General features: G+C 44.5%; 1 protein-coding gene across 4 annotated transcripts in view; it reads right to left on the bottom strand.

Annotated features, from left to right (window-relative positions):
* The window catches only part of CLSTN1 (calsyntenin 1), a 353,579-nt gene extending 330,636 nt beyond the window's left edge, over window positions 1–22,943 (bottom strand). The window contains exon 1 of one of the 4 annotated variants that reach the window (XM_086921388.1): window positions 22,443–22,943. In XM_086921388.1, coding sequence (XP_086777514.1) covers window positions 22,443–22,500 — 58 coding nt within the window. In that variant the 5' untranslated portion in view covers window positions 22,501–22,943. The remainder of the gene's footprint in view (window positions 1–22,442) is intronic. The other 3 variants (XM_086921386.1, XM_086921385.1, XM_086921387.1) reach the window with 3 other exon arrangements.
* Between the last annotated feature and the right edge of the window lie 1,751 nt (window positions 22,944–24,694).

The raw sequence follows: 24,694 nt of genomic DNA, 5'->3' as shown, positions 1-24,694 counted from the left end.
AGGCGGCTGGGGGCATGTGCACGCGCTTTTAAGCTCAATGCGCATGCGCATTGAGCTTAAATTTCACGGGCACTGCAAGGAATCGCCACGATTCCTTGCAAGTTGGTTAAAGAGTGTTTAAGCCCCCATAGTCTCGCAAGCTCGATGCGCATGCGCATCGACAGGGGAAACCTAAAAATAGTAAGTGGCAGAAAAAGGTTTACTTTGGTGGTGTAGGAGGAGCATTACCGAAGGTGGGGGGGGGGGCGGGGGGGGAGTAACACAGAGGGTGTTGGTGGGTGGTAGCATCGCCAGTGAGGGCAGAAGCAACACAGAGGGAGCGGTTGAGTGGAGAAGCAACATGTGAGAGAGCAACTCTGAGCAGGTGTGGGAAGCACACAATGAGAAAGCGGTGGGGGAAGTACACAGTGACAAGCACAACATTGAGGGGTGCAGGGAGAAGAACACAGGGAACAGACTGCAATACTAATGCAATGAGAGTGAAGTACACAAAAGAGACAGCTGGCAATACCATGGAATCTCATGGGGTTCTTCACTGAAAAGAAAAATGTAGTGCTTGAGTAGAAGCATAGAAGCCTGCCAATCACAAGAGAGGTGATAAGCTATCTATGCTCTATGGCGGGGACAAACGCAGGATTGACAAGCTGGGGCACAGCTAAGAAGTAGGCAAATAAGAGTGACAGGAAAACCAACCAATGGGTACCAATAGGCGAGCTCCAGGCCTCTGGTATGTTGTTAAGTCCACGGAAAGCTATCAAGGGCATTGAGGTACGTGTACCAAGAAGAAATAAGGTTCCCTTGATCCAACAATTATGCAAAATACAGTGGTTAACTAAATACTCAATCCTTCACAACTACATGACATCTTACATTGATACTTTATTTAAAATTTGTAATAAACACAATAAAAAACTTCATACGGTTATACAAATAACACAATTAGGTCACTCCTTGCTTCATATGTTAAATAAAACACTTACAGTTCACATACAAATACATCCCTTACATAGGACAATTATGACCTGCATAATTGAGTGATAGATAAATTGTAAGACACACAATTTGTCAAATACCAATGTACATCAAATCTAATTCAAGAACACTGTGCTCGATACAATGACTCAATCTGTATTTAACACAATTGAGCCGATCCTTTGGATTGTACTCCTATTAGCGTCGACGCGTTTCGATGGTTTTCCACTTGTCACACCATCTTTTTCAAGACAACCAATAAATCTGTGTTTGCATGGATTAATACTTTCCTCCCTTTTATCTCGGGGTTATTCTATTCCTTTTATCACTTCTGGGAGTTTCACTAGTTTAGCGCATTTTTCAGGAGTCGAGGAATGTGTGATTATTTCTATTTGTCTTATTGTTCCAAGGCTTGCCAGGTATTCGCGTAGATATGGTCTGGCTTTGTCGCACATGTTACTGATCCGTGGCTCCTTGTTAAAAGTAACTCTTAAAATCACACACAATCGTGTTCCACCTCTATCGTTAGGTTTGTATTATGAGTTTTCTCCGCCCCCTTATTCGGATGCAATGTACAGATTCCTCTTTTAGTAATGCCGCTTGGAAATGACAAAGTTTCAGCCTCTGAGTGTTGGATTCTGCCGAATGTTTATATGTCTAACCTTATGAAGTTTTTTATTGTGTTTATTACACCTTTTAAATAAAGTATCAATGTAAGATGTCATGTAGTTGTGAAGGATTGAGTATTTAGTTAACCACTGTATTTTTGCATAATTGCTGGGTCAAGGGAACCTTATTTCTTGTTGTAAAGTCCACAACATGTCTTGCAACAGACAGCCCATGTGCTACCTAGTAGGCTTAAGTTCACGAGTCCAACCAAAGTTTAACCTAAAGAAATGCAGATTAACTACAGACCCACAAAAAATTGTAAGATAAATTAAAACCTGAAGCTTCAGACAGAAAACATGCTAAAACAGATTCGGAGAATCAAAAAACTCAATAAAGGATTAGAATCTGTTACATAGAGACATGGAAGTGAGGCGGACAAAACAACCACATGTTAACAAAATATGCATCCATGGAATTCTGAGACCAACAATAAAAAAACTTAAATCAACACCAATCATGTAAATACAAGTGGGCAATACATTTCTAGTGGATTTTTCAGGCAACAAGTAGACACTACACTTCAAAAAAGGTCCTACTGCCATTACATTGAAGTTGGCCCATCCCCTCCATGCATCCCTGCCATGAGTCAGTATAAAATTCAAAGTGCTGGTTTTCACCATCACAGGCATCATACAAGAGGCCCTACTTTCTGGCATCAACAGCAGCAACCTCATCCCTAGCATCAGTAGCGTCTGGACTCATCATTGGCAAAAGGATAGAGAGTACCCCTGAGAACATAACTTCATTCTAAATAGAAAGGGGTTGGGCGGGTACCCATCACGTGTGGCCAGCTGGTGGAGTCCCACTAGGCAAGCAGGGGTTAACCGCATCGCTGCGGCGGCTTTTCCCGCTGTGTACAGCAATTTTCAAAAAGCCGCGTTACGTGACGAGCTCAGCTCGTCATCAGCATAGCAGCACCGTAGCTGATGACGAGCTGAGCTCGTCATCAGCAGCGAAGCGGTTAAAGATGCAGTCTGGCAGGCCTCTGGAAGAGGTGCAGCTTTGATTTGACTGGTCAGGAATGGCAATCAACGGTGGCAGCAGCTTTCAGATTTTCGCTGGCCCGACTGCAAATGTCCTTGTTTGCCCATGGGGTTGCTGGGGCGGCCGGCCCGGAGGTGAACTAAATAGGGGCAACCTCACCTATTGGTAGCTTGGCTGCCTGGACGCCCCTCTTGGCCATCGACACACCCCTCCTGCCAAAACATTTGATCCTAGAAGGAACTGGCCTTAAGCCATTGGCCCAATCCGGGGCACAGGTACACAATATCAAGAGAAGGGCTTGTGACATCCGCTACAGCGAGAGTCCATAGCCTTACATTACACTGCCCAGGGGATGCTGCAGGGATTGGGAAGAGACCAGGTACAGCTCAGCCCCGAATGGCTGCCAAGTGGATACCTTATTAGGTGACTGGCATGGATGTTGTGGGGCACAAGTTTTATGCTGTGCCAAGCATCCTATATCTTGAGAGAATACGCGAGTTTGCTTTGTAAAGACAAATGGAACAACCCGGGTGAAGGGGGGGGGGGGGGGGGGGGGTGATGGCATGGAGTTTTATTTGTGGTGCCAAAAGCGGTCGCATTTTTTTAAATCTATTTATTCACCTTTTTTGTTCTTGTTTACAAGTGCCCCATGCCACGGTTTCACTTTAATAGCATCCGGACCTTTCTTTAGCAAGGCTTGTCTAAAGAAAGGGGCGTGGCCTCTATTCAATGATTTCAGCCATTGTAGGGATGAGGTTAATAGAAATGTTTCTAGGTGCATTGTTAAATATATAAATGATTTTTTAACATATGGATTAGTATTTGAGCAATGTTGATACTTAAATTCGGACAAGACACCTAAGCTTTTTTCTCACTACATCGCTTTCTCTGCATGGCTTGCTTAATCTCCACAACGGCCCCCACAACGCGAAGGATGCCTGGCATACACCTTGGGGGTGCCCAGGAGTGGACGCCTCACAGGGAAAGCCAGGATGGGTTCCACAGCGATATTCGTACAAGCGCCTTGAGACCCTTGCGGGTGAGTAGTGCGCTATACAAGCATCAATTTACATGGCAAGCTAAAGCCCTGCACTTGGGAGAGAAAGCAACTAGCCGTTGTACAGGTGGATTCTCTACAGTTATGCGCTTACCTGCTCCAACAGAAGCCCCGCACCCTCCATTTTCTACCTCTCTGAAATCCACCGTGTTTACTTTCAAGTAAAAAAAAAAACGGAGCAATCCTCCCAAACAACCTATGTTTTAGATAGCCTTGCAACGGTAAACACCCACTACTATTGTTCTGCAGAATGTTTCACCAACAACTCACCCTTTACAAACCAAGAGACTCGATGCAGACAAAAAAACTGGTTGATGCCGGTTCTACTAGATGTGCCGACCCAATAAGAAGAAAAGAACTGCAGACTTTACAGCTCGATGCGCTCCTACTACAAACTTGAAGGAACCTTCTTTAGCGCTCAAAACAATTCATAAAACATAAACGTTGATGCTATATGTGATAGCATTATTTACATACAAGTTTAGAGCCCTATTTACTCGCTATTCACCTAAAATGGTGCATTAGGTCTCATACCCAAGGGTGAGACCTAGCCGTGGCCTGTCAGTCAAACAGAATGATAAGCACTAACATTTGATCCTCTGGGTCAAACACTCTCAAAAGACACTTCTAGAAATATTTGTATTACAAAAGCAGAAATGTAAACTAGCAAAGAGGAAGGAGCACGTTATATAGCAACAAGACACATCGCCAGCAGGTGAGAAAAGCGACAGAATGTAAATGGCTTTACAAGAACCCACAACAATACATGTGTACAAAAGAAGGAACACAACATCTTAGGGCCAGATGCATCAAAGGGTTTTGCCTATTCTGTGTCTATGGGAAAATGTGTTCATGCATATGGGCCATAGTGGGATGTGGTAAGAAACTGTTAGCCAAGGATGGGCAGAAGAAGTGGTTTTGTGAACTTTCCCGAATTGTACCAGGTAAGGAGCAAGCTTGAGGAGTCTAGGCACACATGCCGTGACAGCCTGCTGGTGTACGCATTTTTAGGTTTCGCTGGGGGGCGGAGCCGTTAGGCTCCTCCTCCAGCGAAATCTGTAGTTTCTAGTATGGGTGACTTTAACCCGCCTCTCTGCTTCATTGGCTAGCTCCATAAATGGAGGCTAGCCATTGGAACAGAGAGGCGTCCGTCAATGCCGGACCAGAGACGGGGGCGTTCCCGAGATTCTTTGGCTTTTGCCGACGTCACGCGACGCCGGGAACGCCCCCGTGTCTGGTCCGGCATTGCCGGCACCCGCCTTCCGTCGTCAGCGTCTCTCCTCCCCCTTTCCCGCCCCCTCCCGCTTGTTATATTTTTATTTACGGGTGCCACCCCGTTTTTATTTAATTATTGGAGGCCGGTGCCCACCCGGCATTGCTCCGTGTTGATTTCACCGCCGCTGGCCCGGAGATCGAGCAAGAGGAGCTGCGCCCGCCTCCCTGCCAAGGGCCGCGCTGCCATTGGCGGCCCTCAGCGCAGGAAGCCAGGCACGCAGTGGTGCGACGTGGGCGGGGCCTCGAGGCGGCCATTTCCGCTTCCCCCTGCCCGGGGGAAGCCTGCTGGTGGTTCGTTGCCGGTCTCCCGTGTGGAGAGGGAGACCGGAAAAGTATAAACCCCTCCCTTAATCCCCTGCCCTGCAGTTACACCCCAGACCCGAAGGACTTCCTTTGATGCCGCTTCTGCTGTTCGAGGGAATTTTGCATATTGTAGCTTCCTGGCGTAAACAGTTTGCCTGAAAGATATACCAAACCACATGCACGACTATCGCAATCACTGATCACGTGTGAGGTTAAGGGTGTGTGAATGACCCAAGATCACACACTAGCATGAAGGTAAGTTGACATCTCTGCTCAATTCTATGGATTTCTAAAGCACCCCTTTTCTAAGTCTTCTACTGGGTTAGTGTGGTGGGCTATTCAGAGAGAGGGGCAGGTGTTTAGACATCCTTTCGTGTGCATTGTTACAAAAGGGGGGATGTAATTGCTAAATTGCCCCAGGGAGGATGTCGCTGCTCGAAATGCAGATCTCCACAACAGACCAGATCAAATAACAGAGATATTCATCATAAATCTTAATTAAACAAAAACATAACATATACGTCTTTTGCGTATATGTCCTCCCTGATCAAAAAGTGATGGCTTTAATGTGAAACTCACTAAGAATATGTTTTTTTGGGGGGGCAAACAGCACTCGTTATAACCTTATTGTTAAGATGAGACACCCTGTCAGTCCCACGGTGTTCGTTCCGAGGCTGGAACCATCGGATAACTACTCTATCTCTACAGTGTACGCATTATCCACAGTGCTAGCCACCCGTCCAAGACAAACCGGAAGAAAAAAATGGATGGGCGTTAAATAATCAGTGCCAATGTAGACTGAGCTTAATGACCCGCAGTAACTCGTGACAAACGTCTTGTGCAAATATTTGACTGCTAAATAAATCGGAGGAAAATGACTGCTAGCTGGGCTCTAGGCGGGTTGGGTCTTCCTGTGTCTGGACGCCTTAGGGCTACCTCGTCTCATGCAGCCTAGCATTCGTGTCACGAAGGTGGCTATAAGTCAGCATCTTTGCGACAAGCAGCTGTATGTGCTGCCTTCACCACATGGAAGTAAATGTTGCCAAAGCCAATAGGCCTCTTATTGTCTCAATCCGTTTCTCGCTTTGAGACTAGTCTTTACAGATGCACACTCAAGCTGTAAACACAACACTGTATTCCTTGGTTAGTGTGAGTAGTAGGGGTGGTGTAGATCGTAGTAGGGTCTCCAGGGTTTAGGAAGTCTTGATCGTGCAGGTGATTGAACTGGCTTCTATATCTAACAGGTTAATTAATATGAGAAGATTTCAATGTCTGGTTCTCTGTCCTTTTCCTTGTGCAGAGATCAACAGAAATGTGTGAGGGTCTCAATTTACAGAAACTGGAATGGGAACCGACACAAGTCATGTTATTTGTTGAAGTGGTTCTTATCTTTTAGAATTATTGTGACCCCCCCCGCTTCAGTTATGGGGTTTCTTATATTGACTTTGTCTACCAAAGCATCAAAATCTCAACCATTTTATATAACATTCCCTGATGGGGAAAGTCTCACCCAGATGATGCAATCTCCTGCTATTTGTGAAAAATGGAGTCTGGTGTCACTAGAATAGTCGACCCCAAGGTTAAACTAGGTTTTGTTATCGTCCCCACTCGACACTTGTCCTACACATTAAGAAAAATCCAGGTATCATTGGTATGTCCCCTCCCCCAACCTTCTGACCAAATTAATTAACTGTTCACGGTCAACTGCAGCCGTGCCTGTAACTACGGTCGTGCCACTGGACCTGGCTGATGAGCCCTAATAAAGGTAAAATCGGTCCTAGGTTGCTTGTGTTCTTGTTCAGGGAGGACCTGGCCTGGCAGTTTGAGCTGGACTGTCTCCACTGAAGTAGGGTCAAAACTCATTTGCATATGGCTGTGTCCAAACTGGGGTGGCATGGTGGCCAAAACATGTTCGATTGGGATGTGGCCCGATTGATCACCAGTGGCTGCGATTAATTCAACCATTCTATCCATCCCTTTGTTTTTTGATGAAGAACTTGAAGGGGCCACCTAGTGAATGATGTTAAAGTAGGGCTCAAGACAGTAGTCCTCATCATGCAAAGGAACATTCTGGAATGGTGATGGTTAGAGTTACAGCCCTGTGTAAAGATATTTTGTTTTTTCTTCTTTCTGCTGCACTGACTGGCCCCTTTTAATATGGAAGTGGTTACAATATTTTTACAAAGGCACACCTATAACGCCCAGAGTTAGGAACCGAACACTCCTTATCAAATGTATAGATAATTGGGTAAGTGATGGAAGCTGAGCTGCCTCAACAGTTACAAAACCAACGTGAAAGACATTAATGTCTAGATACTGACTGATTAGCTCTCTGCCTTGCACACAGGTGACAGTAGAAAGTAACCCAGGTTATCAGTCGGCGTCAAGACCGTAAACCATGACTTCCTCCTGGATGTGTTTGCAGTTGTGGACCCCCGGGGTCCTGCCCACGTGAAGAAAAGGACCCCCAAAATTTCTAGGAGAGAGCAGGTCCTGGGCAGGGGGTTCTGGGTGCTGTGGGCGTTGGTGCTTCTGCTGCCTCGACAAGCAGGTGTCCAAGCTGGCAACGAGACTTTCTACTTTGACCGGTGCAAGAAGACGGCCTCCTGCGAAGCCTTGAAGTACAACGCCTGCCTGTGGTCCCACCTGCCATACGGCCTCACCTCCACCGCCCTGGCCCAGAACTCGAGCTCCCAGGAGGATGCGCACGACAAGCTACTTCTCTGGTCAGGTGAGCCTCCCACATCAGTGCATGCATGGCATGAGTTGTCAATAAGGCCACAGCTGCTGAGTGACCTCATACCACGTGTGTCCTTTTAGCCAAACCCAAGAAAAGCTTGCATGCTGGGACTTGTAGGCCCTTACTGTGTGCATCTTGAAGGCTGCAGGCCCGAATCGCTCTGCTGGCCCACCTAGTCTCCTATGTTTCAGAAATCGAGAATGATTGCCAATGAGAGTTATACCAGCAGCTTTTTGTTGGATGCACTTTGAGGAGCGAGCAGTGTCACTACATGTACTCATTATTAGAAGTATGTCGCCTAAAAGGCAACAGAACCAATGTTGTGCGAAACAATATTTGTATCTGTGGGTGCATTGTGCTACAAAACAGTAGTGATTAGTGCCCCTTCACGTGGCTCTCAGATATACCCAAATTTAGCCCAATTCGTCCACTGCATAGCCAGATCCACAGGCCCTCATTTTAACCTCACTCACAGGGCTTCCTTCGTGTTGCTTGTTGTATTTGAAGTTGATTTTGAGCCGATGTACATCTAGCTCTTTTGTTTCACCTTCACACAGTCACTGGCCGCTTTGTAGAAGGCCGAGATAACATTTTTGTTCTGCTGGCATAATCTCACATACTTTTGATAAACTCATGTTGCACCTGTTATGAAATTTCCGAAGTTATGCAATTACACCACATTGCTCAATATGCCCCTTGATTTTACCTAAAATTTGTAGTAAGGGCCCTAGATGAATATTTATCCCTTGGTATAATGTATACTTTGAGTTTCTTACCCCAAACATAGGCCTTTATAGTAGAAGACATGATTTATGTGCCTTATTTATAGGTTTTGGTGCACTGATGTTATTGCGTTTATGTATAATGTTTAGAGTTCAGAAATCGAACTAGTGTTTTAATAATGCCAATATAGATTTTTTTTTTAGTAAGTGTGCAGCATGATTCGGTTTTAGTTTTCCTATTATTATTTGCATGCAACAAATTATTTAGGAGTTTGTTGAGCATAATTGTGTTTTGGCCCTGCACGACGTTCACTCTTGCCTTTTTTTAAGCTTTCTGAAGATATTGGCATTGTAAATGATAATGCCATTTATTTATTTATTTATTTTCAAAACAAACACATAAATAAAAATGTTGTCATTTACAATGCCAATAGCTCAAACTTTTCAAAAGGCGAAACCATTGCATTGTAAATGCTTGTTTGCTTAGTCTTTTGGATTGACAAATTGGGTTTAAAAACAGACAGCTCAAACTTTGCTCAAGGGTTTTTTTTGTTGGGGGGGGGGGGGCACAAACTACTATGAAGCTAACTGCGGTACGGATGGCAAGAAACAAATCTATCACGCTGTTAACAATATACTACTCGTGGTCGTATAATGACGGAGAAAATACATTGCAAGGAATTGGGCATCTTGTTTTACGAAAAACGTACTATGATTATGAATGGAGAAACCCTACATTAAAGATTAATTGCACTATAAGCACTTTGTTCCTTCCACTTGTGAAAAGGCACAGTTAAACCTGCCGACCTCGAATCCACGAAGGCTGAATACACATTCATTGGCACAGACTGGCAGGGGCTACACGCAGGCAAATACAGCGGCCCATAAACACCGGAGGGGGCCCAGCACACCAGACACGTGTCAGTCATTAGTCACAGGAAACACCCCCTGCCAAGAATCGAATCACTGCGTCAACAGCTCGGCCCTCGGGTTGTGCTGCAGGTACACGAGGTGCTAATTAGAGGGCGGTGCCCCCACAGCCTGTTTAAAGGCCAAAGGGTGCCCGCCCTCGTCAGAGATAAGACTCGGAGGACAGCAAAAGCGGGGCTACAGGAAATGACGGCTTAGGACCCAATACGCAGCACCTCTAATCCATTTAAAGAAGCTTCTACTGTGCGTCAGGGAAAATCTGGGCAAGAGCCCATATTGGAATAGGCCCGCTTTTGGCATCCTGTGATTATGTAAATAAAAGTAGCAAAATATGGTTTCACTTCGGTTTCTAGTATTAACAGTAAAGGCCAGGTCTGATCTTGACCATATTTCGTAGAGAGGTGATTTTAGACTAATTAACTTAATCTGCATGTGCTTGTTTGACCAAACTATTTTAAAAAAGCAAACATGACACAAGGGCCCTTTCTCAGACCTCCACCTGGTCACATTGATTGTTTAAGTTGACCTGTACAGTATTACTCTTTGATAATACGATTTGAAAAAGTCCCAGGTTGATCATAAGTAAATTCTAATGTTTAGCATATTATTTTTTTCTAATTTTTATATATTACCTGCTTTATATATTTTTTCTCAATACAGATCAAAATATTTGATTCCATGATACCTTTTATTGGAAGTGTTGATTAATGGTGAGCTTAAAGGATGACAGTTTGAGGATTTGAGACATGCCCAACTACTAAATAAGGAACATCTGTTTGTCTATTGGGATAACACTGAAGAGAGTACCGAATACCTTGATCTTTTCTTGTACACGAGGCCTAGACAAATGTGGAGATGTTGAACAGACCTCCCCCCCCCATCCCTCAGATACCAGACCACCATGAGAACAGAATACGGATACAACCGAACATGGCTAGAATGTTAAATAGGAAATAAATGTGACAATATTACCCATGTCAGTGAACATTACCAGACTCAGTTGGGGAAATCAGAGTATGGACACAAGGGCCATGCAGTTGATGATTAAGGCAACCTAAACAAAAAAAAATATTGAATTTGTATCAATCCTCGTTTCTCGACGAGGATACGGATTCTCGAAAACTTATATATTCCATGGAATATGATTTTTAAAAATCCAGGGAGTTTTTGCTTTCTTATAGAGAAAATATTTTAACACTGCCCAAGCACAGCATGAGCATCACCCTTTGTCATGCATATAAAACATTTACAGCAGACGGTAGAACCAACTTCGTTAGCATACACATGCATTGGGTGTTTGGCATAGGAAGTATCAGTAAAAGCATCACTTGTCATTATGCATTAAGTCTATCTACGAATCAGAAGCCAGCATTTACGAAGGGCAATGACACAAGAAAATGAAAAATATGGGACGGAGAGTGGGCGAGACTTCACATGTATACTTCAATACAGCATGCGCAGAGCAGCGATTTCACACTGACTCTAGCTAGGCTCGACCTAAATAGCTTTCAGGAGTCCTACAGAGAGGGAATTTAGTTCTACTCCTATATTAGTAGACATGAGTAAGTGTTGATTGGGCAGACACTGCATGCTTCCACTGGAAAATATGCTTCCCTTCCATGCAGCTATGATTATTTTGCTTGTTTATACAGCAGTACTATGGCTTCCTAGAGAAGCCTCATTAACATGCATTAGTTGTCAAGCTTAAATGTGATGTAGCTCGACCTCCTTCAGAGAGAAATGCATATGGCACTGTAACATGTTAAAGGGTCTTAGATAAGTAAATAAATAAATAATGGAGTTTGTTTTTCTCTGGGAGCAGCACAAATAGGAGGGCAATCATGGAGGAATGTATTGCTGTTTTCTAGTTCCAACAACAGCCCTTTCTCATATCATCATTAACTTTAAACTTCAGAGTGCATTGGTGTGTTTGAGAGCAGTACAAGATGCCCAAGTCTATGCTAACCTATATACATTTTAGATCTGGTTTTGACAGCGCAGCTGTTAGACCTTACATACATTTTTTTTAAAAGCTTTCAAAGAACTAATGACAGGAAATCTTTGGCTTCACCCAAATGTGGGCTACCCAGTGTACACGATTTGATGAGGCCAAAGTTGGGTTCTTTCACTGAAAAGAGTGCTTTTATTGCACTTTTTGGCTTATTGCAAAGCTTACACTGAATACAGCAGGACTGAGCTCAATGAGGTGGCAAGCAATTGGTCATGGCTAAAGGCCTGATCTGTTTATTATGAGTTATAGTAAAAGTAGAAGGCCTGACATTTATTTTGAGAAGCATATGTTAACATCAGTTCATTGAGAGAAGATGGTTATTATTCTGTATGAAAGCCTGCTGAGAATGATTTCGTTACATGGAATCTCACAGATTACTGTACATGGGAATCTCACCGATTACTGTACATGGATAGGGTTTTGGTATTTGTTACCCACTGGGACAAACTGTCGATATAGCAGCTTTGCTTTGGGGAAATTCTCATTAGTGCTTCTTAGGAGAGATAGTACTTTACTTTGCCAATTTACATTTTTAATTATAGGACAGGGTGCCTTGTGATGTCCATGTTGGAAAGCTTACAGGCAAAACAATAGGCCTGAGTTGGTTATGGTGACGAGCTATAGCCCCAATTGGTGCACTGGGACACATTATGTCAGATGTCATAATTTGGGACATACATTCTCCCCGACTATCATAGCAGCCAACCCAGGAGATTTTCACTGTGATGATTCCTGGTAGGCCCGATTGAGAGGGGTGAAATACTTATTTGAAAACTGTATTTTTCTACATATTTGTAATTATATAACGGTATATATGATGGTTGCCAGTTTATGTGCACTTAAATAAGCCTTTGTTGGTTATGGTGTAAAGCCAATGGCTACAGACCTTCTTGGTTCGATAAGAAGCGTTATGCAGGATTCCACAGGTTTAATCTATGTATTTTAAAACATTATGGCAAAGCCAGTAATTTTGATATAAATATTGTGAAAAGAAATCAATTGGAATTTAGGGTGGATTGGTAGGATTCCGTATTAAAACCTACAGAGTACTTTGTTACATGACATTTCACAGATTACCATAGTTGGGAAAGATTTTGAGGTTTGTTACCCCCCTGATAAACCAGAAGTATAGAAAATGTGTACACTGAGAATAAGTGTTAAACCTTCTTAGGTGGAAGATTATTTACTTTTTCAACTGTAATTTTGTATACTTTCATGACTATGTTGGGTGGTTGGTTTTTGGAAAGCTTACGCTCAATACAGCAGGCTAGAGTTGTTTATTATGACAAGCCAATGGTAACAGCTATAGGCCTGGTTGGTTCACTAGGAAAACGTGTTCCAGATGCCAGTGGATCTGATCAGTTTATAATAAAGAGTAACAATAAAGGCAGAAGGTTGATTTATTTTACCATGTCACAAATAGGTTAAAGCCAATAGGCCTTAAAGGGTGTGTTGTGTTTTTGCACCATGCTAAAGATTGCAGTTGGGTATTTTCTGTGCATGAAAGTTCACAGATTACCTTTGTTGGGAAGAATTTTGGTGTTGGCTACTCCTTTGACAAATCCTATTGTTAGACAATTTGCACTGTAATAATGCTTTCTAAATTTGTTTCAGAAGGCCTGATGGGCTTAGTGGTCTGCAAGGCCCTGGTAATAAAACAAATAATTATATAGTAGATACACCCCTATATACTAATATAGATCTTCGAACAGAAACAGAGGCTGTTTGAGTCAGCCCCTTTCTACCACTGGTGTGTTGGAGTGCAATTTACACTCTGCTACCTTCAATGACAGTGTACTGCATGGGGTGATGGTTCAGTACACATCAGCCACTGGCTCTCTAAGCCTGTGAAAGATGGCATTTTCTGATCACATGGGCACATCAACAACAACGTACAAGAAGAAGTGTGATCTTCAGTGTCAGGGGTGGTTAGCCAGTCCTTTAGTTTTCAATTTCCCAATTTCAGAGTAACCCTTTCATTTCTCTGCTTCTCTTTTTATTTTCCATTTTTCTAGCATACTAAAGCTCGCCAGTCAGAGCTAACGAGCTGCCTGCTAGCTGTTCATTTAATCTGCAGTGCACCACATCTCACGTAGCCAATTCTTCTAAACCAGATGAGCATTCCAACATATTAGCTCTAAACCTAGCAACACACTATGTAGGAGTACCACTGCAAGACAGACACAGTGCGTAAGGAGAAAGGACAAAAAGACTGACAACCATATTTGGATATGTCTTCATACTGCAGGTCATGCAATGGACCCATAAACTACAGACATATTTGATGGTTGATCACCCTGTGGTGCACCTGTGATGCAGGAACATAGACCATGATCAGAGAAAGTATTGTGGGTGGAAGTGTAGAGATTTTTTTTTTTTTTTTTTGTGTTCAAAGGTTTTTTATTTGGAGCTGCAAGACATACAACAGTACAAAAAGACCAGTTCGTGAACTTACATACATTACTATAATGAAATCATAAAGAAAAAAAGAAATATAAACTTTGCTGCTGGTTACGTAAATTGCATTCTGTAATACAGGCGAGACCAGATAAAAACATAAGACTAGAAACAAAAAACAAAGGGTCCACACATAATGTCTAATAAGCAGATGTAGACGAGTTGCGTCCAAAGTAACATGATGATTTGTTTAGCATGACCATTATCACATGACATGACCTGAGGAGAAAAGAACACCAACATTGGATAGCAGAGGCAACATGAGCTAAGCATTTGTGTAGATCTACACTGTATACAATGGAAGGATGCACGTGACAGCTATGCAGAAAAGCGCACTGAGTACCATGTGTTCAGATTCATGGAGGTTTGAATGCATCAAAGTGGTCATCTAGTGCGGACCAGAGTTTCCTGAGCGGCGGCCTCCATGGGGTGGAAGTTAAGGATATGTTATCTGCACCTCTTAAGTGGGAGACCCAATTTAGCCAGTGGGGAAAGGAAGCTTTGTGCGTGCTTTTCCAGTTATTAAGTATGATTTTGACCCCAGCCGTCAGCAACAGGTCCAGTAGGGCTTTGTCATCATCATTAAGTGTGACGGCTTTGGCAAAACCTAGAACAAGCGTTGAAAATTCCCTTGGTAAGGTGATATGGAGTACTGTGTGTATGAAACCAAAGATCCTGTCCCAATAGGAGGTAACACAGGGGCATTTGAAGATTAGATGTTCCAGATCTCCTCCCACATTCGCACAATTCCAACATGTGTCGTCGGGTTTGATTTTGTGAAGGAACAACCTCCTGGGAGTCCAGAAGGCTTTATGAAGCAGCCAGAACTTGGTCTGTGAGAGTGTAGGGCTAATTTTGTGGCGGGTGGTGGATTCCCAAGTGCTGGCCCAGATAGTGTCTGAGTTAGGTGTGGAGGAGAATGAGTCCCAGTACTTTGGGAGAGGTGCATTTAGGGTGGACGATCGCGGCCGCATTCGTTTGTACAATCTAGAGACTTGGTGCCCCAATTTGTTAAGTGAGGTGAATAGACCTGGGAGGGAGGGGGGGGACAGATTTTTTTTTTAATGGAGATTCAAGGTGGATAGGGAGGGAAATAGGGAACAAGGCAATGCATCACTTTAAACCAGATCGGATAAGTGCCAATGACACCTTCGTGCACTGATTAAAAATAATAATTTTCTTCTAACTCCCCTACCACATATGGTCCCTCTAGCAGGTCCACCACAGGATGCTAAAAAGTAAAATAGTACTCATCTAGTCGTTCTAGAAGCTTAAACCAACCAATTATACTGTCTCCATACAGATTCCAGACTCAGCAGAAAAAGACCGGCAACCATCTGCAGCCCATTATGGCATGCTCTAGCAAATGAATTACTTGGTTGGTTGTAGGCAATTGCCAATGATTTCCCAAAATCATACTGCTACAACTTGCAACATTACCCAACACAGAAAGTGCAAATGAGCCCTGTCAGAAATAAAAGCAGTTTGTACTTGGAAGAATTCTCTCCTCTAACCAGATATTATTTAATTACATCAAGATGGAACGGTGTTTCTCTCTACAGTCATCTTGACAAGGTGTTTAACCCCTAGTTCATACATTTCTGGCCACACATCCAAAGGCTGGTTAAAGTTATACCCATGTTACAAATCTCAGTTCATTAAGTGTGTGCTGGCATTCTGTCTTCTCCCTATTTTGGAGACCAGCCCAACATATGGCAAAACTACACTGCTTAATTCACAAATTACTATAGAAACTAATATTCCACCATTAGTTTATACTATTCGTAATCACTCAAGTTCATAAAGCACGATCTGCACATAAGAAACTTAACACACCTTTAGACCTGTATTATTAAATCTACTGGCTTAAGAGTACCAATTCATCAGGTTGTCTGGAATTTCATGATAGTATTTCATAGAGCATAAGAGTGATTTTCAGAGTTTCAAGGAAAAAAATGCTTCATTGGCCAACTCTGGACTCCATTAAAACACCTTGGCACATACCCTCAGAAGAGCCCAAAAGCTAAATAAATATAGAATATGTGCACCTGTAGTTAGTTAGTTGGAGCACTTACACATTGAAATTCCAAGCATAAATGATAAAAGAGCTTTTACCCAACAGAGAGGTCACATCTGTTATTCTCGGTTCACTAGCATACCAATGATCATGGGCACAGGGAAAAGAATTATCATAAAAGGATGCTCCAACCCCAAGATAGGCCAAGGTGATATAACTTACACAGAATGAACCCAGACAGTATTGTTTCTCCTTTACGACAGCCAAGACAGAACATGTCTCAGTTGGCTTCACTTTATGCTGCCACATAAATGCTAACATGACAAGATCCCATGCAGATTTCTGTGAGAATCACATTGATTGAATCAATAGGGAAGAAGCCGGTAGTCTCAAGGCCCGTTTCATGATGGGCCCTGGTGGCATATCAAAGTTGAGAATGCAGCTCAAAAAACATGTTGGTGCCCCATTCATTAAACAGGTTATATCTGGCTAAATAGGCTTTCTCAAACAAGAAAATCAACAAGCTGACATGACATATCTGATACTGAAAGTCACATGAGCTTCAGAAAAACTGTGGACAAACGACTTTTGGCATCCAACAAACAGGTTCATAAGAATTTGTAGTACATTTAAAGATCTACCTGGGTTTTCTCTAAATGTAAGGCAAGATTGTTGGCCAGAGCATGGGCTCCCAAATGATAAATTACCACCACGAGCCAAATGCAGCATCTCGGACGAACATACGGTCTGCAAAAATGAGGGTATGTATTTAGTACCTAGCTAGGTGGAAATATGTCACTCCCCAACTTCAGTAGCAAAAATTGTTTATGAATATGTTAAAGAGTAGGGGCCAGGCACTTATTCTAGTTCAACTCTATAGTTGCTATTTATATACTTCGAAACTATGCCATTCCTGTGAAGTCTGATGTGCAATCAAATGTCACAATAACTCTTGCTAATGATAAGATATTAGCCAATTTGAGAGACTGCAACCCAACATTTTAATTCAGTTATGTTCTATCCACCTTATTAAAGCTTTTAATTAAAAATGGAGTGAGAAGAGTTGACAGCAGCACAGTATGGAGAATCATGCTGCATTCAAAGAGCCATGTTCCATTTCATGATATCCTTCTCTTCAGTATTATATTAGCTTAGTGTACTTATTACAGTACAATATGGCAAGCTTGCGAGTCTTGCCATTGCTTTAACATATTCCCTTTGACTCTTCAGTGAGCAATTTTGATTTTAGAACATTTCACTACATTTCAGCCTGAAAATGTTAGTGAGGACATTATCCAACACAGTGTCATGAAGGATCCCACTGTTGTCTATTAACTCAACATGGTACTGATCCAGCCACCCAACACAAAACACTACTAAGAGAGATGTGGAAACATCCTAGATTCTGCCTATGTTGGGGCCTACCATGCACAGTTAGATGCTCGGAAGGCCAGCAGTCTACTTGGACCACTTATCCAGGTACAGTAAGAAAACGTCTAACAAAAAGGGCCAACAGGTTCAGGGCAGTGTATAGGACGTTAATATTTTAAAAGACAGGGAAGTACTGCCTAAACTAATGTGGGCTAAATATAGAGACTTACAAGGTGGATTCAGTGAAGAGGCAACAATTTTAACAGTACTCCATTCACATCCAGGTATGGTTTCAAATGGCCCTTTTCAGAATTAACTGAACCGAGTGGCCCAAAAAGTAGGGGGAAAAATCGAATTGCACTTCATTGGCACACACGCATTTCTTAAGAAGCATACATAGAACTTTACAAATTATTGCAAAATAATACGACCTTATTTTTAACTAAAATGATTAAACGAATTGAGATGCTGGTTCACTAGGCCATAAAACGTATTAAAGGTCCAAAATGACACCATACCTCTGACTACTATAATTAGAAGACAACCTGAGCACAAGTCAAAAATGCGACTCTCATTAAACATAAAATGCACCCAGGAAAACAAATACATTTACCCTCCGAACATGCGCTTGGCTGATTTTTGTCTTTGCATATAAAGCCTCTACTTAAATAAAAAATTAAGTCATCGAACTGCACGATAACATATTTCAAAGACAGAAGCTTCTAGAAATCAGCATTAAGGTGAAAACAAATAGTGGGTGGTGTGAAGGTTCTTAGTCGGCGCACTCGTGAGAGGGCTGACTATGTGAAGAATCTCAAGGTTCAATCACACCCTCCTCCAGGATTCGAAGCTTACACATAACGAGCGGTGCGATTACCCAGTAATTAACCGTAGCCGGAGGGTAGGAAAATGCAGCAAACTAGGAACCACATCCACCTAGCACAAGCTATTCTTCAGGCGAGAGAAAAAAAGGCGGAGAGGTGCCAAAAAGACGGATATGGGCAAAAAAACGAATACGACGCAGCACCCACCACGTTCTGCAAACCCACTGAAGTAATGCTAAAACATGCATCAGATTGAAAGGAAGAGCGGAAATATTTAATAACACTTAATCTATGCTTCTTTATGCAAGGCTGAGCTTGAATCTTAAAAAATAAGTCGTTTGTTTATTCGTTTGACAGACGTCTGAGGAGCAGCGTGGGCGTTGTAGCATGGTGTAGCTGCTGCCTTGAAATAGATGTACCCGCTAAATATTCCTGCGAGGGACGCGGATATTTTTACTTTTGCCGTGAAAGACGAGCAGCGTGTCGACAAACTAAATAAGGGACAAAAATGAACCGAATCAATCAGGGAACCATTTAAAACAGGCTCCAGCCTACCTCTTTTGAGGGTGCAAGGTGAAAGGGGACATTTTATTTGAGAAGCACGATCGAGTGAGTGCCTCAAGATAACACGATCCCCTCCCATGGGAACAAAGATACAATGATGTCAGCAGGAGAAATGCCCTCCTCCTATTCACGGGGAGAATTTGCATTTTTATTATGTTACCTGGTCTCACCCTCAGCAATCAATCACCAGCTTTGTTTTAACGTTGTGTGAAGACAACGATTCTAAAAGGGAACCTCTGTCACGTACAGCTGGGGCAGAGGTGTGGAATTTTCAGGACAAAACGTTTCCACGAAGCGACAGAAATGTATTCAGAGGAAGCCCTGCAATGCGTACAAAGGGGAGAATCAATCAATAGAACGGAGCGGTAATCAGAGGGAGGGCGAACGCCAAAACAGGGTGCAGAGACTCGAAAAGCGACCACCAAACGGACAGCGCCTCGCCTCGTGTATTCAACCATGTCGAGATGGGCTAAAAAGAGCCCAAAGGCAGCTAGACAACCTTCCACCAAAGATTCAACTATCACGGGAAAGGGATTGGCCCTTCACTCACAAAAAACAAGGGTTGCTCATTCGTCCAAAATAGACGTGGCAATCGCCAGTTATCGCATGAAGTAGTAGAGAATGGCCAAACGCAGGAGGAGAGAGCCAGTCTTCAAACTGTACAAAGGTCCATATATCGCACATCATGGAACAACCACTCATCATGGAACAGACGTCTGAACACCATCCAGGCAAAACATCCATAACAGAGGTCAAAAGATGGTTCCACGAGCCGAGATTCGCCCATTACCCCCAGCACAGTAAAAGGACCACTGAATAATACAAGTGCCCACCATATGGACCAAATGGTTTGTCTATGTTACAGGAAAAACAACTGTGCGCAATAAAAGCAGACATAACCATTCCCCAACCTATCACTCAGAGCAGAGGCTATACCATCAACTACATTGGGGCGAAACAATAATCCCACAAGCAAAGTAGAGATCTTTGCCATGGACAAACACTTCACAAAAAGACAGTGGATGGATCAATTACCTACCACCTGTTATCTCGAGGACTAGAGACTGCTCCATCAAAGAGCAACAGAATAGATAACCACATATTGTAAATAGTAGAGGCTAGTCCATCACCCAATGGAAGCAATCTAACTTTCTATTATACTTAACACAACACAAACCCATCCATAACCCTGAACATGATGGGGCAAGAACCTGATCACATGGCAAAGAAGCAGGACAACATTTAAGGTCAAAACCCTATTGCATGAAACAAGAGGTCGGCCTCTGTGGGTGTGAAATACACCCCCAGCCCCTGCTCTCCCCTTGACAGCGCGCAGAACAAGGACCACTGCCACTCTGGTTAAGAAATGAATGCAACCTTAAAGGCATGCATTCAACTGGACGCTTAATAACACGCCTTCCATCTGTGGGCATGATAAAGAAAACAACAGATGACATTCTAGGACAGATGGTATGCAATAGACACTGTCTTCTTCAGCATAGTATGGTACCCAGTAAAAGAGGTATTTTGAAGGCAGACAGCATGGAATTTACAAGACACAACTCACACAGTAAAGACCTATGAGGGAAACCGGCAAATCAAAAGAATTTCAATGGAGGGTGGGATGCACGCAAGCAGGTTGCTCATGGATGAAGCACAGAGGTCATATGCAGGGGAATGACATTTGTCATCGAGAAAGACATACCTGTCAACCAAGGGGAGGAGGCACGAGGGACAAACTGGTCATCGGAAAGCAGAGGCGCGAGGGAAAGATTGGTCTCCATCAGGAAATGGGGGACACACTGGTCATCCATATGGGGGGGGTCGGGGGGGACGAGGTAAACACCCGGTCATCCGTATTCGGAGGTAAACAGTGATTATCCATATAGGGGAGTGTACACACTGGTCATCTGGTAGGGTGACAACGTACACTGCTCGAATGGGACGCTGCTCATCCCAGGGATGGAGGGGGTGCACGCCGCTCACCCACATGGGGGTGCACGCCGCTCACCCAAATGGGAGGGGGGTGCACGCCGCTCACCCAAATGGGAGGGGGGTGCACGCCGCTCACCCAAATGGGAGGGGGGGTGCACGCCGCTCACCCATATGGGAGGGGGGGTGCACGCCGCTCACCCATATGGGAGGGGGGGTGCACGCCGCTCACCCATATGGGAGGGGGGGTGCACGCCGCTCACCCATATGGGAGGGGGGCCACGCCGCTCACCCATATGGGAGGGGGGGCCACGCCGCTCACCCATATGGGAGGGGGGGCCACGCCGCTCACCCATATGGGAGGGGGGTGCACGCCGCTCACCCATATGGGAGGGGGTGCACGCCGCTCACCCATATGGGAGGGGGGTCACGCCGCTCACCCATATGGGAGGGTGGGCCACGCCGCTCACCCATATGGGAGGGTGGGCCACGCCGCTCACCCATGGGAGGGTGGGCCACGCCGCTCACCCATGGGAGGGTGGGCCCCGCCGCTCACCCATGGGAGGGTGGGCCACGCCGCTCACCCATGGGAGGGTGGGCCACGCCGCTCACCCATGGGAGGGTGGGCCACGCCGCTCACCCATGGGAGGGTGGGCCACGCCGCTCACCCATGGGAGGGTGGGCCACGCCGCTCATCCCAGGTAGGGGGGAAACGTTGCTCATCCCAGGTAGGGGGGAAACGTCGCTCATCCCAGGTAGGGGGGAAACGTCGCTCATCCCAGGTAGGGGGGAAACGTCGATCATCTGCAGGACAAATGAGGGGGCACACAGCTTATCCCGGGGGGGGGGGTGAGAAGACACTGGTCACCCCGCAAGAGGGAGACACTGGTCATCCCGCAAGAGGGAGACAACGGTCATCCCGCAAGAGGGAGACACTGGCGAGCATGGGGGGAGGTGCGAGAGGCATACTGGCCAAGCATGGGGGGGGGGGGGAGGTGTGGGAGCACACTAGCCAGCCGTGGGGGGTTCGAAGGGGACCTTGGTCTGACATCGTGGGGGGGGGGGGGGGCGAGGAACACATTGGTCATCCATGACACACTATTCATCAATGGAGGGGGTGAATAACGTATTGGTTATCCATTGAGCGGTGGGGCGAAGAACACACTGGACATCCATGGCAGGGGGAATGGCATACTGATCATCAATGAATAAGTGGGGGAGCACACTGCTCATCCGTGGAGAAGATGATCTACCGTGGAGAAGATGATCTACGATGGAGAAGATGATCTACGATGGAGAAGCGGGGCACAAGTGATATACGGGACGTTGGGTGTTATGATGCTTAACCATTGAGGCACACTGACCATTTTAGGAAACAACATGATTTCCATTAGCAAGCTAACTGGGCCTACGTAGGATGGAGTGACGTTGTTTGCCACCGCGCATTATACATTTCATCTTTGTTTGCTTAGGTCCTTAAAAAATGCTCCTGCCTGCAATGTAATCAAATTGGAAAATATGTCCAAGGCTAGAATAGAGTGAAAATAAACCCCACAATAAAAACATGATGACTTAAGTCCGTCTCGCATCATCTTTCTTCCCCGCCCCTCTCACCTCTGGCGGCCCAGGCCCCACAGAGCATCCCGAGCAGGAGCAGAAGTGGCCGCGCCATCTCCGCGGTCCCTCTGTGCGGACGCTGACGCGGGGGCGCGCTCTAAGCCCCGGTGTCTTTGCTGCCAATGGTCCCTGAACTCCCAATCTTCTCAGATCCGTATGTCTCCCTGTTTTAGTGCTTCTCGTCCCCTTCGGTTGCCTGACGCCCGTCTCCCGGCTCTCCGTGCCTAATACTCCGCTCCCCTCAGCTCCCGGCTCCTCCTCATAGATGATCTAAGATGGCGGCAGCTTAGCTCTCGCCCCAATCTCTCTTCAGAGTAGCGCCGCGGTATCCAGGGGCGGAACTCCTGCGTGTGAAACCAAACAGGTCGAGCCGCAACGCGAAAATAGATTGGCCGGTGGAAGGAAGCAGAGGCGGAGCTCGGTCAGAAACTAGCAGATCCTCCCATCGGTGCCGTGGACGCTATCGTGGGAAAACCAAATTAATGCGTTCGCCATGTTAGAGCCAGGCGCGAATTGCATAGGCTTTGGCTCCGCCATTCCCCTTGTAATACATTGTAACGATGTAGCCTGACCTCAAGATGGTCGTCCTACGGGTTTGCCCCTCTTCAATAACGCCCCTTGGTTGTTACATTATTGTTCCACGCCCTGTTTCTGCGCTGGAAGATTTGTGATTGGAGGTGACAGGTCCGATTCGTGAAGCGAGTAGTAGGGGTTCGATGAAACTCATCTGAGTGCTACATTGTGGCTCTGTCTGTGTAAATGGTGGAATGAGGGATGTAAATTACTTGGCCAGGGTGTGAAGAGCGATGGATACAGGAAGCAGACGGTGAAAGTATTGAGGAATACTTTATTTAAGTGAAATACAGCAGATCACAGGAGCGCAGCCTGTTCAAGTTAAGTCCAGGAAACAACTGACATAAACCACTCAAGATAAACTGTGCACATGAATGACTCGAGGGACGCACTTTTGAAGAGAAACATTCTCTTCAAAAGTGCGTGCACAATGATGGAACACTGAGCGGGTGCTGTCAACATGAGCGCGCCGTAGCGTGCTATGTTGACAATCAAATAAAGAACTTACATGTACTTTACATCTTCTCCCTATTTACATAAACAAAAGAAAACAAAATGACAATAAAAAGTCAATATTTAAGAAAGAAAATAATCTTTAAAACGAGTTGGGAGAGAACAATTCCTGTGAGACCTGTCAGAGGAAACAAGAGAAGAAGAAGTTGGAACAACATGAGGGTCATCAGCAGCATCACATGTTGTTTCTTCAATCTGAGAATCTGAAACAAAGTTTGAATTAGGGAGTGAAATTCGAGAAGAAGAAGAACAATTATTAGCAAGTGTGTCTTCATCAGAGGTGGTACCTAAAGGGAAAAAAGAACAAGAGGACGGTTCATTTACATATTTGGTAGTGGAAATTTTCCTTGCTTGTTCAGGAGTGAGTCTGACAATGACACGCTTACTCCACCATCCTCTTCCATCAAGAAAGAGAGATCCCTTAGATACTTTAAGGACTTGTGTGGGTAAGGAGAAGGTCGAAAGACCTTTTTTAACCTTGTTATTAAACTTAATCATGACCCAGTCTCCAACATGGAAGGGCTGAACAGAAGAAAGAAACTTTGAATTAAAATTTCTTTCTTGGGATAATTGCTTAGAAGCAACATTTACTTTGACAATTTCTTTGTCAAGACAAGCTAAACAAGAGTTATCCTTAGTTTTCAAATCTTTTAACCAAGAAGGGCAAATGTTCCCATTAGGATTTCTCTTCCTCAGGAGTCTGAAAGGGGAAACACCCGTTGTACTATGAGGGGTAACCAAATAAGACCATAATTTGCCCCTAAGGAATTTTTCTACATCTAGACTAGAAGACACAGCGGTCTGTATTCCCTCCTTGAAAAACCTATTCATTCTCTCGACTAGTCCATTGGAAGAAGGAGAGTATAATGCCACTTTAAGATGTTTGATGTCATAAGACTTGAGAAATGACTCAAACGAGGATGAACAAAAATGAGAACCATTGTCACTGACCAGCTCTCTAGGGGGACCCTCAGAGAGAAAAACTTTACTGAGAAAATCAATGGCAGCAACAGAAGTGGGAGAGTCTAAGAAATCAAAAACACACCATTTAGAATGATAGTCAACCAGTGACACAATAAAACGTTTATTACTAGGTAAAATCTCCCAAGGACCAGAGAAATCAATAGCTAGCTTTTGCCAAGCTTCAGCAGGAAAAGGAACTG

Source organism: Lissotriton vulgaris, chromosome 5 (genome assembly GCF_964263255.1).
Source record: "Lissotriton vulgaris chromosome 5, aLisVul1.2, whole genome shotgun sequence".
Taxonomy (NCBI): domain Eukaryota; kingdom Metazoa; phylum Chordata; class Amphibia; order Caudata; family Salamandridae; genus Lissotriton; species Lissotriton vulgaris.
This window is presented reverse-complemented; position numbering and strand designations above follow the sequence as displayed.